At 47.2% G+C, this 14841-nt stretch overlaps 1 protein-coding gene across 7 annotated transcripts in view; it reads left to right on the top strand.

The window, feature by feature from the left end:
• Positions 1–1349: 1349 nt before the first annotated feature.
• si:ch73-212j7.1 (centrosomal protein of 170 kDa protein B) overlaps positions 1350–14841 on the top strand; it is a 43121-nt gene continuing 29629 nt past the window's right edge. For 3 of the 7 annotated variants that reach the window (XM_036130528.1, XM_036130530.1, XM_036130527.1), the window contains exons 1-12: positions 1351–1504; positions 3068–3289; positions 5875–6012; positions 8357–8446; positions 8828–8906; positions 8993–9051; positions 9328–9445; positions 11501–11602; positions 11706–12188; positions 12654–13705; positions 13925–14101; positions 14278–14392. In XM_036130528.1, the coding sequence (XP_035986421.1) occupies positions 1481–1504; positions 3068–3289; positions 5875–6012; positions 8357–8446; positions 8828–8906; positions 8993–9051; positions 9328–9445; positions 11501–11602; positions 11706–12188; positions 12654–13705; positions 13925–14101; positions 14278–14392 (2659 nt within the window). In that variant the 5' untranslated portion in view covers positions 1351–1480. Of the gene's footprint in view, positions 1505–3067; positions 3290–5874; positions 6013–8356; positions 8447–8827; positions 8907–8992; positions 9052–9327; positions 9446–11500; positions 11603–11705; positions 12189–12653; positions 13706–13924; positions 14102–14277; positions 14393–14841 lie in introns of all 7 variants that reach the window. The other 4 variants (XM_036130529.1, XM_036130532.1, XM_036130533.1 and 1 more) reach the window with 3 other exon arrangements.

Below are 14841 nucleotides of genomic sequence, written 5' to 3'. Positions count from 1 at the left end.
TCAGTTGTAATTTATGAAGAGAGTTATTTATTCACCAAAGTAAATAATTGTGGCAAATATGACTACATGAGGAAATAAACACAATAATAGAGGAATGTTCGTTGTTGTTTTTTTCTATGAATTACTTTTGACAATAGGTGTAGAATTATATCTTTACCAATTAATTTTCCCAAAAAATAAATGAGCACAAGACAAAATGAAAGTAAAACATAAATGAATATGTGGGAACAGAATAATTGGGGTGATTTAAATTTAAGAGCATATAAATAAACAGGAGTTTAAACATTGAGGTAAATAATTTATTGATCTTAAATGATCAAATTTTAGTTTTGCTCAAATTATTACATATTTACAGGTTCTTCACAGTTTCTCAGCTGATATCTGATAAAATCTAAATTATTCATGAGGAGAACGTGAGAACCATCTGAAAATCAGCACTGGTGTTGATTTTTACTGTAAATAAATAAAACACACCCAGCACTCCCTCTTGGAGTCTGTTTCTGATCTAATGAGCAGACACAGGCACACCTGGGGCTGCTGGAGGTCTTCCCGGTCCTCCTTGCTCAAAGGCAGAGGCAGCGTTCCTGCTGCAGGGTTTCTGTCCTCCTACATCCTCCTCCACGTCTCCTGATGTACTGGCCTGTCTCCTGGTAGCACCTCCATGCTTTGGACTCCACCTGGTCTCCATTTGCTCAGCAGCAGGTGAACCTGATTTAATCAGTGCTGCAGCTTAAGTGACAATTTGATTTCACACAAGTGTGATTTGAACAGTTTATAAAATAAAGCTTTTAACAGAATTGTTTTATTAATGAAGATGATGATGATGATGATGATGATGATGATGAAGGTGGTGGTGATAATGATGAACATGAAGATAACGAAGACGGTAATGATTATAATGATGAGGATGATGATGGTGGTTATGATGAACATGATGATGATGAAGATAGTTATGATTATGATAAAGGTGGTGATGATGGAAATGATGAACATGATGATGATGAATATGATTCTGATGATGAAGATAATCGTTATGATGATGATGAAGGTGGTGGTGATGATGGTAATGAGGATGATTATGATTATGATGAAGGTGGTGATGATGAAGAACATGATAATGGTGATGATGATGATGATGATAATGGTTATGATTATGATGAAGGTGGTGGTGATGATGATGATGAACATGATGATGCTGGTAATGAAGATAATTGTTATGATGATGATGAAGGTGGTGGTGATGATGGTAATGATGATGATGATGATGGTTATGATGAAAGTGGTGATGATGATGAAGAACATGATGATTATGATGATGGTTATGATGATGATGATGGCAGCATGGACCAATGAGGGGAGTCCTGCTCAGCGCCGCCTCTGGTCAGGCTCTGATGTGACGCCATGTTTCCCTGGAGCTTCTTCTTGTGAATGACATCATCACCATCAACAAGCTGCGTCCTCGTGTCACCGGGGTGACGTCATGCCTAACTGGAGCTTAAATGAGGTAAATGGACGGCGTCGGGTCACGTGACAGCAGCTGGGATTCCCATTGGTAATAATGAGAATACTGATGGTTATATTGACGTCTGTGTGTCTCCTGTTGCTCGGGCGGCTGGACCTAAATTAAAACGCCGACTGATGAGACCGGAAGTGTTGCCACCTTCACAATAAAAGCTCCTTATTGGGTCTGCCGGTACCTTTCATAGTTCAGAATAAATACAGAATATAAAAATAACAAACGTAGCAAAATGATCTAAATCATTTAAATCTTTGACATATGGTCCAATAGTTTGTGTTAAAATGTTAATTTTATTTATTACCAAATTTCTTATCCTTTTTTCCCAATGTATATATTTTTTTCTTTTCATGGATGTCAATACTATTTCTTAAACTTTCTTCTTTAATATTCCTGTTTTGCTTTTTTACAGCATACATTTCCAGATGCACTTTTACTGTCCTTGGATATTTACATTTTCACATAAATATATTAATAAGAAACACATCTTGATAAATTAATACACCTAAAATTTAAAGGTTAAAATTTAAAACATCTAAAACAGAATAATTATACCTATAAAAACATGAATGAAAATTATACGGAAATAAATACATGTGTAAAACTACAGAAAGAAAAATGTAAGAATAAAATCAAATTATTTCACCGCTGAGGTAATATGTGACATTCATTTGTGCCACATTTTAAGCACTTATTTTTATATTATTATTATTATTCATGTTCAATTTGTGGGTATCGTCAATTTTATCGAGCCATTTCTTTGTTTTTTTCTTTTTTTTTTGATGGGAATAAATTGTTTTCTGTTCGCTTGCATTTCCAGTCAGTGGGCGTGAGCGCCCTCTGGTGGTGAGTGTCTCAGACGAAGCTGAAGTTCAGAGTCTGATTGGCAGCTTTTGCTTTTAGTGCTAAATTAAAGGGTAGATTCTGTGTTTTTGGGTAACCTGGACTTCATTTGATTATCTCTGGTTGCACATCTTAGGAGAGTTTTTAATGGTCTCTGGGCACCAGGAACACTTTAGTCTGAGATAAACAACAAAAGCAGCAGGTTGATCGGGTCAAACAGGGTCTGATTCTTTATGATGGATGCTTTAAAGACTTGAACTTAGACTTAGACAACTTTATTTGTCATTTTGTATACACAGAGTGCGTACAGAACGAAATTTCGTTGCATACAGCTTGTAAATTGCAGTAAAATTGAGTTAAAGTATAGCAGTGATTCAAAAGTAAACAGTTGAAATTTAGACAATGCAGAAGTCACAGTGTACAGGTGAGTATTTAAAAAAAAAAACATTTGTATGTACAGAACTTGATTTGTGCAGAGGTCATTTGTGCAAGAATGCATTTAGAACCTGAGAGTTCGGCAGCATTTGTAATGCTGGATAATATATATAATATATATATAGTATATTTTTGGCAGATCAATCCTCCTTTTACGTTTTTTATCACCTTTTTATAGATATAAACCTAAACCTGCCAGGGGTCTTTTATTTTGAAGGGCGTGGTGGGGCTCTTCCTGTGTCGTAGCCGCTAACGCTGTGCGTCTTGACGCAGCGGGTGGCTGCTGGTGCGTCAGGCGGAGACGCGAGGAGAGATGCCATAACAGCAGCAGCATCAGGACCACAGAGCGACCCCAGCGAAGCCCCGACGCCCCTGCAGAGTGCGGCCCAGCGGGAAGCGGCTCATGCTCCATCCGCCCCGCGGCGCGTCACGCCCGGATCGTGTAGCAGGGCTGCGGCGGGGAGCGGCGGAGGAGCGGCGGCGTCAGGAGCGGAGGTAAGGGGAGGATGGGGAGGATGAGGAGGGCAGGGCGTGGAGGAGGGGAGCCGGGACCGGACTGTCTGTCTTCAGTGATGACTCTGCAGCGGAGGTGGCTCATCCTGGCCGCTGCGGAGGAGACGCCGAGGCCCGGCGGGGGGGGGAGCTGGACCGGCCGGCCCGGCTCCTCCCGGCTCCTCCCGGCTCCTCCCGGCTCCTCCCGTGTCTGTGGGTGTGCTAGTGTGGAAGTAATGATGATGAAGAGGAGGATGTGACAGATAGCAGCTCCAAGGTTGCGTCCAGTCAGGTTTCAGAGGGTCACATGATGCGACGTATCCTCCACATGGCTGAAAATGGCGTTAAAATTGTGTGGAAGTGTTTCATAAACCGGTGGAGACGCAGAGAGATCTTTAAATGTGAAGATTTATTCACCAAATGAAATCCAACAGAAGGTTTTTATGATAACAGCTCCACTGGTTTCCTGACATCACAGCGTTTTCCTCAGGTCTGGGTCGACACTTTGGGCCTACCTGGGTTTTTTTTTTTTTTTTGGATCATGGTTCTGTTCATGACCCGGTTTGGACCGACCTTCAGATTTAGATGGACTAACATTTGACTTGCGGATACTGTGGTGTACCGAGAAGACGAGGGTCCACTCATTAACGGCTGGGGTGAAAATCCCACATGATGGTCCCTCCCCCGCCGTGCTCAACAGCAGTCGGGTTTGGTTCTGTGTCCGCTCTCCTTTGGCCTCATCGGTCCACAGTTGGTTCCACAGGTGCTGTGTCTTATAACTCTATAAGTCCTGCCGCCATCTTTCTTTCTGTTTCAGATCCTCTTGAGCTTCTCAGAGAAACGAATGTTTTAATAAGTTTTAATAAACTTAAAAGTCATCCGAGCCGCTCGCTTTGGATGAAAGAAAATATGTAACTCCTGAGTTTTTTACACACTTTTCTTCAAAAGCGGCTGTTCAGTGCCTGTGTCATGGTTAACGTTCTGAGAAGCTGATGTTCAGCCAGACACCAGAGTTTATGGAAAAGACGAGGCAGACAGAACCAGACCAGACGGGTAGCTGGTGGAGACAGAAGCCGACGTGTCTCCGGCACAGAGGAACCTTTCCTGGATCCGGGGAACACAGAGGAACTAACGCAGGGAAGCTGCTGGTCGGCACATCCAGACAGAGAGAGGCTGAGAGAGGCAGGTGTAAACAGGGAGAGGTACAGGTGAGCAGAACAGGCAGGAATAATGCAGCAGGTGGAGCTGATCAGGTGCAGCAGGTGGAGCTGATCAGGTGCAGCAGGTGGAGCTGATCAGGTGCAGCAGGTGGAGCTGATCAGGTGCAGCAGGTGGAGCTGATCAGGTGCAGCAGGTGGAGGTGAAGGTGGATGACTGAGCTCTGGTGGCTGAAGGGAACCCAGCCAGCCCAGAAACATCCACACAAAAACAAACAGAACCTTAAATCATGACAGTCTTTGGTTTTCTTTAAGCTCCTTAAGATAAAAAAAAACATCTCATTGGGTTTTTGTGATGGAAAAAAAAACATACCTGATGATCCCGTGTTTATCCCATGTGATCACGTATGTGAAGCAAAAGCAGGGAACTCCTGCTCAGCCTCCATCCGTCCGCCGGTCCACGCAGGACCGGCAGGATGGGGTAGATGCCCGACTTTAGTCATTCTCACCGTTTTATTCCAGGGTTAATTCTCTCTACTTCTAAAAAAAGTAAAAATAAAAAATAAAAACGTGACTTTTTTTCAAAGTTTGAAGACGTTTTGCTTCCCATCCAGGAAGCTTTCTCAATTCAAAAAGTTAGGAGTAATGTGGAGCTCCAAGCTTTATACTACTGCCCAACAAAGGCGTTTTAACGGCTTAGATAACATGCAGATTAAACAGAAACTGGTCCAGGCCTCAGTACTGGGGAGTCGTTAAGCTCGTTATCGTCTCTCCTCTCACACGGCAGCATCCTGCTTGTGGCCGGACCGGCTCTGCTCTGACCCAGTCGGTTCAGTTTTCTCCTCATGGTGTGGGAGACGGTGAGGAGAAGCTACGGATCAGGTTGTGTCCATCGCCTCATGATCCAGTCTGAGACGTCATCTCAGAGCCTCCCTGAAGCGCCTTCAGCCACATCCTGCAGGGACGGATCGTCACGCTCTGAGGTTTCACAGCAAATCACCAACGTCTGAGATCAAACTGGGACAGAAAGGATCTGAGAAGAAATACTGTAGATCTCTGAGAGCAGCTAGCTGTCCCTCGCTGAGACGCTCCCTTCCTGCATTTCACTCGTTCCGGTTCTGAAACTGTGGACGCCACAGTCAAAAGCTTTGGTTGTCCTGAACACATGAATCCGTCCCTCACGTCTCCCTGGAGGACCTCTGGTCCACTTTCCTTCCCAACGTTGCAGCCGTAGTCTTCTGCACAGCTTCTACCACGGCATTTCAGTCGCTCTGAGGTCTGAACTTTGACTAGGCCATTGCAGCACCGTGGTCATTGCGGCTGTGGTCCGGGTCGTTCTGTTGATGACCTCTGGTCCAGACACGCCCCCCTCAGCGTGAGGAAGACGTAGCTCACCTGTCTCTGTCTGTGCCTGTGGCCTCCATTTCCCAGGATGCTCTGCGGTTTGCCAGCAGGCCTGTGAAGATGAGCGTGACATCATGGTTCCTGGTGAGCAGCTCAGGCACTCGGCACCGCCTGCCGCGGGAGATGATCTTCGTGGGCCGCGAGGACTGCGAGCTGATGCTGCAGGTGAGGCTGGAGGAGATGAAGATGGGTCACATGACCTCCCTCCTCTTCCTCGCCATCTCTTCCATCCCATCTTTGTGCTGTTCTCCTCTTCATCTTCTTTTTCTCACACCACCTTTCCTTTTCCTCCTTTTCTTTCTCTTCATCCCTGCACTGTTCCTCCCATTCATCCATCATCCATCCATCCATCCATCCTCCCATCCATCCATCCATCCATCCATCATCCATCCATCCATCCATCCATCCATCCATCCATCCATTCATCCATCCATCCATCCATCATCCATCCATCCATCCATCATCCAATCCATCACATCCATCCATCCTTCGACTCCGATCCACCATCCATCCATTCATTCCATCATCCATTCCATCCAGCCAGCCAGCCTCCCAGCCATCCAGCCATCCATCCATCATCCAGCCAGCCATCCAGCCAGCCATTCATCCATCCATCCATCAGCCATCCAGCCAGCCAGCCAGGCAGCCCATCCATCCAGCCATCCAGCCATCCATCCAGCCAGCCATCCATCCATCCTTCATCCAGCCATCCAGCCAGGCATCCATCCATCCATTCATCCATCCAGCCAGCCAGCCAGCCATCCAGCCAGCCTCCCAGCCATCCAGCCAGCCATCCATCATCCAGCCAGCCAGCCATCCAGCCATCCAGCCAGCCATCCTTCAGCCAGCCAGCCAGCCAGGCATCCATCCATCCAGCCATCCATCCATCCATCCTTCATCCATCCATCCAACAGCCAGCCAGCCTTCATCCAGCCAGGCAGCCATCATCCAGCCATCCTTCATCCAGCCATCCTTCATCCATCCAGCCATCCATCCAGCAGCCAGCCATCCAGCAGCCATTCATCCAGCCATCCATCATCCATCCAGCCAGCCAGCCTCCCAGCCAGCCAGCCATCCATCCAGCAGCCAGCCAGCCAGCCAGCCAGCCAGCCAGCCAGCCATTCAGCCAGCCATCCAGCCATCATCCAGCCAGCCAGCCATCCAGCCATCCATTCAGCCAGCCAGCCAGCCAGCCAGCCAGCCAGCCATCCTTCATCCAGCCAGCCAGCCATTCAGCCATCCATCCATCCATTCATCCATCCATCCATCCATCCATCCTCCCATCCAGCCATCCAGCCAGCCAGCATCCAGCCATCCAGCCAGCCATCCAGCCAGCCAGCCTTCATCCATCCAGCCATCCATTCAGCCAGCCAGCCAGCCATCCATCCATCCATCCATCCTTCCTTCATCCATCCATCCAACATCCATCCATCCTTCATCCATCCATTCATCCATCATCCATCCATCCTTCATCCATCCATCCTTCATCCATCCATCCATCCATCCATCATCCATCCATCCATCATCCATTCATCCATCCATCCATCATCCATCCATCCATCCATTATCCATCCATCCATCCATCCATTATCCATCCATCCATTCATCCATCCATCCATCCATCCATCCATCCATCCATCCATCCATCATCCATTTATCCATCATCCATTCATCCATCCATCCATCCATCCATCCATCCATCCATCCATCCATCCATGCATCCATCCATGCATCCATCCATCATCCATTCATCCATCCATCCATCCATCCATCCATCCATCCATCCTTCATCCTCCATCCATTCATCCATCCATCCATTCATCCATCATCCATTCATCCATCCATCATCCATCCATCCATCCATCATCCATCCATCCATCCATCCATCCATCCATCATCATACATCCATCCATCCATCATCCATCCATCCATCCATCCATCCATCCATCCATCATCATACATCCATCCATCCATCCATCCATCCATCCATCATCATACATCCATCATCCATCCATCCATCCATCATCCATCCAATCATCCATCATTCATCCAACATCCATCATCCATCTATCATTCATCCATCCATCTATCTATCCAATCATCCATCCATCCATCATTCATCCATCATCCATCCATCCATCCATCCATCCATCCATCCATCCATGTTTGTGTTCTTTTCATCCTCTCACCACCTCTTCCTACATCCCTCCTTCTTCTCTTTATTTTTCTACATTCCTGTCATTCCTTTCTTCTGTCCTTCTCTCTCACGTTTCTTCCATGTTTTTCTCTCTTCTTCATCATCTTCATCACACACACCTGCTGAAGCTCCTCCTCCCCTAAACTCACTGAAGTTTGGCTCAGAGTTTCCTCCTTTCAGCATCAATCACAGAGATCTGACTCTGTGTGTGTGTGTGTGTGTGTGTGTGTGTGTGTGTGTGTGTGTGTGTGTGTGTGTGTGTGTGTGTGTGTGTGTGTGTGTGTGTGTGTGTGTGTGTGTGTGTGTGAACAGTCGCGCAGCGTGGACAAACAGCACGCCGTCATCAACTACAACCCAACAACCGACGAGCATCTGGTGAAGGACCTGGGCAGCCTGAACGGGGTAGGAGACGCTCGCCCTGTGACATCACAGCTCTCAGCCAATCAGCTACAGCGGCCTTCAGTTCCAGTCCTCCAGGTCCGGCGTCCTGCATCTCTTAGATGTGTCTCTGGTCCAACTCACCTGCATCAAACATCTGGATCACCTCCTCAGTCTGCAGCCTAGTTCTGCTTGTTGGACTCAGGTGTGCTGAGGCAGAGACGCGTCTTAAAGGTGCAGGACGGCGGCCCTGCAGGACTGGAGCTGGAGACCCCTGAGCTAACATACTGTGTGTGTTTTTAGTTGATGCTGCGGGTTTGCAGGATATCAGTCACCATGTCAGTGATCAAAGCTGTTCTGGTTTGGCAACGTTTAAAGTTTTATTTTTTATCTTGTTTCCTGCAGACGTTTGTGAACGACCTGCGGATCCCTGACCAGACCTACATCACCCTCAAACTGTCCGACATCATCCGCTTCGGATACGATATCCTTCCCGGCCTCGCCGTGTGTGTGCGTGTGTGTTGTGTGTTTCTGTTCATGCACATTCATTTTCCTGAGCTGCCTCCTCACATTCTCACGTCTACGTTCTGGAGAAAAGTCAACACAAAGTCCCCGAGGAGGCGCTGAAGGTCAGCTCGTGTTTTTATTCTGCAACCAATCAGAACTTCTCCACAGACTCAAACCTGGAGGCTGAAGTCCCTCCAGTTGTTCTATTATTCAGACTCCCAGAGAATCAGGAACATTTCTAAAATGTAGCTTCCATGAAGATACGCCCTCTTTATTTCCTCCTTTCTTCTGGTTTATAATTTTACTGTCATTTCCAGCTGACTCTGTGCTTGCATGAAAGCTGCTAAACAAACCAGGAGGGAGAACTTTGAGCTTAAATAAACGTGTTTGCTTTGCAGCACGAGAAGTACAGCAGTCAGCTGCAGATGAGCCTGAAGGCAGCAGAGGGGAGGAAGAGTGAGGAAGAGGAGAGGCAGCGAGGAGACAAGACAACGAGCACAAAGGCCGTCACACAAGGTACCGACCCGGAAAGCAGGAAGAAAGGGGAGAACCAGCTGATCTGGGGTCAGATTGGCCCGTAGTCTCCGTCTGCAGGCGGCTTTATGATGACATGATGATGTCCGGTCTGCCGTTTTAGTTTTTAGCTTCGCTGGATCATTCCTAGTCTGACCCACTCTGGTAGAAACGAGCTTCCTCCACATCAGGGGTTCCCAAATAACAACTGAAAGCCTTTAATCAGGGAAAACTTTACCATTTTCTCTAATAATTATGACTTTTCACTGCAAAAAGGAACTAAAAGTAAGTAAAGTTTTCTTGAAATTTGTGTATTTTTCCTTGATTTGAGCAGCTAAGTAAGACTTTTTGCCAATGGAATGAGTATTTTACCCCTAAAATTAGATCATTAGATTTACTGCACTTGAAATAAGATGATGGAGATTAATTGTTCTTATTTTATGTGCACAAATCTTATTCCATTGGCAAATAGTCTTATTTAGCTGCTCAAATCATGGAAGAATACATTGATTTCAAGAAAATTATACTCTTAGTTTCCTTTTTGCAGTGACATCAGAGAACATTCAGTTTTACTCGCAAATGTATGAAATTTAAATTAAGTTGTAATATTAGGAGAACAAAGTCCAACTAGGGCTGGACGATAATTCAGTATCAATGTATATCGATCGATAAGGTTTTATAAACAGTTCAATAAAAGCTTTCCTTCCTTTTTCATTCTAGCCATGTAGGTTAATATTACATCATTACATCCTCCCAGCCAATCACAACGCAGACCCAGGGACCAAGCTCCGCCCCCTTCAGAGAGTTCAGAGAGCACGTGTTCTTTTTTCTTTTTAAAACTTGTACTTTTGGTAAAAAATTGGTTGAATAAAGGGTTGAGGTTGAATTCAGTGTTTGTATCTGTATCTAAAAATAGGTTGCTAAGCAACAGCATAAAATGGCCAGAGCTGCACTTAAAATACATGTTTTGAATTTGTTGATAATTATCGATATCGATCATTATGATTTCTATTTTACCGATATGCTTTATTTCCAATATTGTCCAGCTCTAAGTCCAACAATCATTTCAAAGTCCTGGTGCTAATATTAATTTGATGCTGATATGCTAAAATGCTTTAGTATTTTCTCATGTGTAAAACAAATACCGAAATAGAACTTTACAAGTTACTCAACATTCCTCAACGGGACGACGGCGCTTTGTCGTAACAATTCTCCTAAATTTATGCCCAAAGGGGGTCGCCAGCCTCTGGCATTGTTATTTGCTTAAATGCGAAATCAATAAAGAGTAGTGAACAACTGTGCACAGCTGAGGGAAAGTTTCACTAAAGAAAATATCTGAAAAGTGTGGAGTGCATTTATTTGTAGAACTCTGTAGAACCAGCTTTTGACTGCCGGTCTTTTGGGGTTCGTCTACACCAGCTTTAAACCTCTACAGTCTTCTTTGTTGCAAAGCATCTGAAGCTCAGCAAGATTGGATGGAGAACGTCTGTGAACAGCAGTTTTCATATAAAGGTAGCAGCTAGTCATATTTACTAGAGTAACATTTAGGAAGAAGTGGTTTGAGGGCTGGTTTTACTGCACCGTACCTGAACCTCTGGTCTCAGGTCTCCTGCAGCCTCCAGCAGGTTTTATTCCATGATTGTTCTGGATTCAACTCCATCCATCTTCTTGTCAACTCTGTCTCCTACACGGTGTTGGTTGGTGGCGGGTCAAACTGCCAACTGGACTTTTCTGTTCTCTTGCCGTTCTTCCATGGAGGTCAGATTTCTGGTTTATGTTTGTGAAAAGAATAAACGAGCAGAGAACTTCTCCCACCTGAGCTGCTGGTCTCTGCAGCTCCTCCAGAGCCACCATGGTCCTCCTGCTTCTCTGATCAATGCTCTCCTGGTCCAGCCTGTCAGTCCAGGTGGACGTCCATGTCCTGGTAGGTCTGCAGGTGGTCCATCCTCTCTCCAGGTCCAGATCATGGATGGATCAGAGCATACAGAGAACATTGGTGGTGAGGAGCAGGATGTATTTCCAGAACCTGCTGGTGATGAAGGTCTGTGTTTGTGACAGAGACTCCTGTGAGCCGGCCGACTCCCCTGTACGGTCAGCCGTCCTGGTGGGGAGAGGAGGATTATGGGAGCAAAGTCCAAAGCAGCGATGAGCCTCATCCAGGTATGCACCTTCATCAAACATCAGGAGAAAATGATATTTCCCACTTTAAAAATGTTTGTGTTCCAGTCAGACGTACAGAAAGATGTTCTTCCCATGAATCCAGATTTCCCGGGGTCTCTCTCAGACTCCCAGCCGAAGACCGTCTTCCCTTCCTACCACCGTGAGCCCAGCTACTTTGAGATCCCCACCAAGGACTTCCAGCACCAGAAAGCCTCGGAGGCCGAGCTCCACGAGATCCCCACCAAAGACACGGACGCGCCCAATGCCCCGCCCTCTCCGCCCACCCCCACGCCGCCCGTCGTCCAAAGCCACGCCTCCTTCACCATCGAATTTGACGACTGCATGCCCGGCAAGATCAAAATCAAAGACCACGTCACCAAGTTCTCCACCCGCCAGAGGAAGGCCCAGGCGGCCCCCGTTAAGACCGCCCCTTCCGCCGCCGCCCCCACAGACATGATGTCGGCGCAGAGCAAAGTGGCCGATTGGCTGGTCCACAGTGATGTCAGCATGATGAGGAGGCACCCGCCATGCGAGGACGTCTACAGCACCAAGAGCGACCTCGCCATGAACATCAAGACCCTTAAAGGTGAGAAATGCCTTAAAACGTCAGATATTCTTTAGTCTCGCGATCATAACACTTCAGTTCAGAACGCGACACGATGACGCTATCGTTACGACTACCTGATTAATAGAGCTGGCATGTGATTGGCTGGTTTGCCTCCTGCAGAGGATGGTTACACCTCCGACCGTTCAGATTCAGTATTATCAACACATGGATGCTGACACTTTACGAATCATTTAATGCTTAAATATCACAGCGAAAAGCTGCGATACTCTGTTAGTCAAACAGATTCAGTTGGTTGAATCAACCTGGCCTTTATCGCACAACATTTGATTAATGGATTAATTTCTTTGTGTGATTTAAATAGATGCTTTTCTAAGATCCAATGAGAATCTCACATCTGAAGCCCATTAGTAATGCATTTTACTGGGAAAACATTGTGTTTCTGACCTTTTTGTAACCATGTGTTCCACTTTATCGTTCTACCAGGTCACCACCATGAGGATGGAACCCAGAGTGACTCTGAAGACCCGGTTCTTAAGTCCCAACACTCGGTCCAGTCAGAGCAGACTGAGTCGTCTGGGCAGGCGGTCCAGTCGAGTCAGCAGCCCGTTCCAACACAGAAGCACCAACATGTGCTGCAGTACTCTCCGCCCAGACAGGCCCCTTCCTCAGCCGTGGCCCCTGAGCGGCCCCTGTCCCAGAGCCCCCCTCACCCACCGTCCCCCACGGAAACACCCAAACAGGGGCCCTCCGAGCACCTCACCCAGCAGGCCTTCATCATCGAGTTCTTCGACGACAACCCGCGCAAGAAGCGCTCGCAGTCCTTCACCCACAACCCCGCTCACGGCGACTCTTACTCCACCCTCAAGGCCAAGATTGAGCGGCGGAAAGGAGGCGAGAGGCCAGCATCCATGCATGGACACATCCCCCCCACCCAGCAGGTGACGGTTCCCTTAAAGGGTCAGGGCCACAGCGGCCCCCAGAGATCAAGCTCTCTTAAGCGGGAGAAGACGGAAGGGGAGCCGGCTTCCTCGAGTTCCTCCTCTCGGTCTTCGTCGGGAATCGTCATCAGACCGTTCGGCAGCGTCGGGAAGAAGTCAAAGCTTGCACAAGAGTTTGCTGCAGAGTTCCTGAAGGACTCCGTCCAGAAGGACACCTCCCCAACCAGAGACAAAGACTTAGCTCCTCCGATGTCTGCACCACCTGTGATGGTTTCCCCCCCTCACGCCCAGATCCCATCTCCACAGGAACCTCCAGCACTCTCCTCAGTTTCCTACCCCTCATCCCCGTTACAACCTTCACTAACTAAGTCCTTCAAACCCCCCAGCGGGTCGGTGCAGGCGGCTCCTCTGGTCCACCCATCTGGGCCCCACATGTCCCCCATGATGTCCCTGGCCGTCCGTGGGGGAGACCCCAAAGTTTCCCAGAGGATGGTGAGGAACGAGGAAGACGACAGCCTGAGCGATGCGGGGACGTACACCATCGAGACGGAGTCGCAGGACCAGGAGGTGGAGGAGGCTCGCAACATGATCGATCAGGTAACGCCGCAGTCACCATTGGTGGAAGACGTCTTAGTCAGCAAGTTAAAGTAATTCATCACGAGTGTGATTGAAGCTTGTGAAAAAGCTCAAATATTCAAATACAAAGTTAGATGTGAGTTTCCTAAAATCAAGTGGTGCATGAAACTTCTTCTCCTTCTTGCTTTTTCCTTCCTGTGTGGTCACGCCACCTTCTCATGCATGCCCTGTGTCAAACAGGTGTTTGGTGTCCTTGACTCCCCGGAGTACAGTGGTGCAACCACAGGAGTCTATAGACCTGTCATACATGAAGGCAAAGATGAGCCCCGTAACCTGCCTGGTGATGGCAGCAGTGCGGACCTATTGCATGGCTTTATCCCAGCAGCTGTCAGTGCCCCCCCAACAGGTCCCATGCAGGTAACACTGGAAACCACCCCGGAGAAACCTGGGAAGCATGCTGCGGTCCTAGTGCATGCACTCTGGTGTTTATCTTCCATTCCTCGTTTCTTTACCTGTCTCATTGGGTCAAGTCTCGGTTGGTTCTGTGCTTTCTGGACGCGTCGTCTTGTTGCTCATCCTGATTTGTGTTCCAGGTTCAGCCTCACGGAGCGGATCTCGAGGGACCTAGGTGGGTTTCTCGCTGGGCCAGTCTAGCGGACAGCTATGCAGAGCCTGGTTCTACTCCTCCTCAAGTGGACTGTCTCGAAGGTACTCGGCGTTTTGTTCAGTTAATCAAGACCTCGGCCATTTGGGTATTTTTGCATCTACAGCTGATCCCCTGATGTGAAAATGTCATTAATGATACATACGCAACTTGGACCGCTTTCTGTTTTTAAAATGTGAAAGCATTTAAAAACAAATGGTACAAAAAGTATTCACACCACTTGCTATGACTGCTAGAATGTGTCTTGGGTGTGTCTGATCTGCACTGTGAGCAGAAACCAAGCACTAAGCTAAAAAAATGGCTGAAGTTGTCCTGGACTAGATTGTGTGAGGGTAAAAAAGTCTAGGTAGATTGAAAAACAAATTCTGGACATACCGAAAATTCCTGTGTACGGAAGAGGATTAGGGCCATTCAAAAAAATAAAAATAAAAGTCTATTCTATGCTGACTTTAATCTCAGAATTCTGAGAAAAAAGTCAGAATTGAACAGGCTT

The sequence above is a fragment of the Fundulus heteroclitus genome, unplaced genomic scaffold, assembly GCF_011125445.2.
Source record: "Fundulus heteroclitus isolate FHET01 unplaced genomic scaffold, MU-UCD_Fhet_4.1 scaffold_36, whole genome shotgun sequence".
NCBI classification, from domain to species: domain Eukaryota; kingdom Metazoa; phylum Chordata; class Actinopteri; order Cyprinodontiformes; family Fundulidae; genus Fundulus; species Fundulus heteroclitus.
Note: the sequence above shows the minus strand (reverse complement) of the source record. Positions and strands in the feature narration are given on the sequence as shown.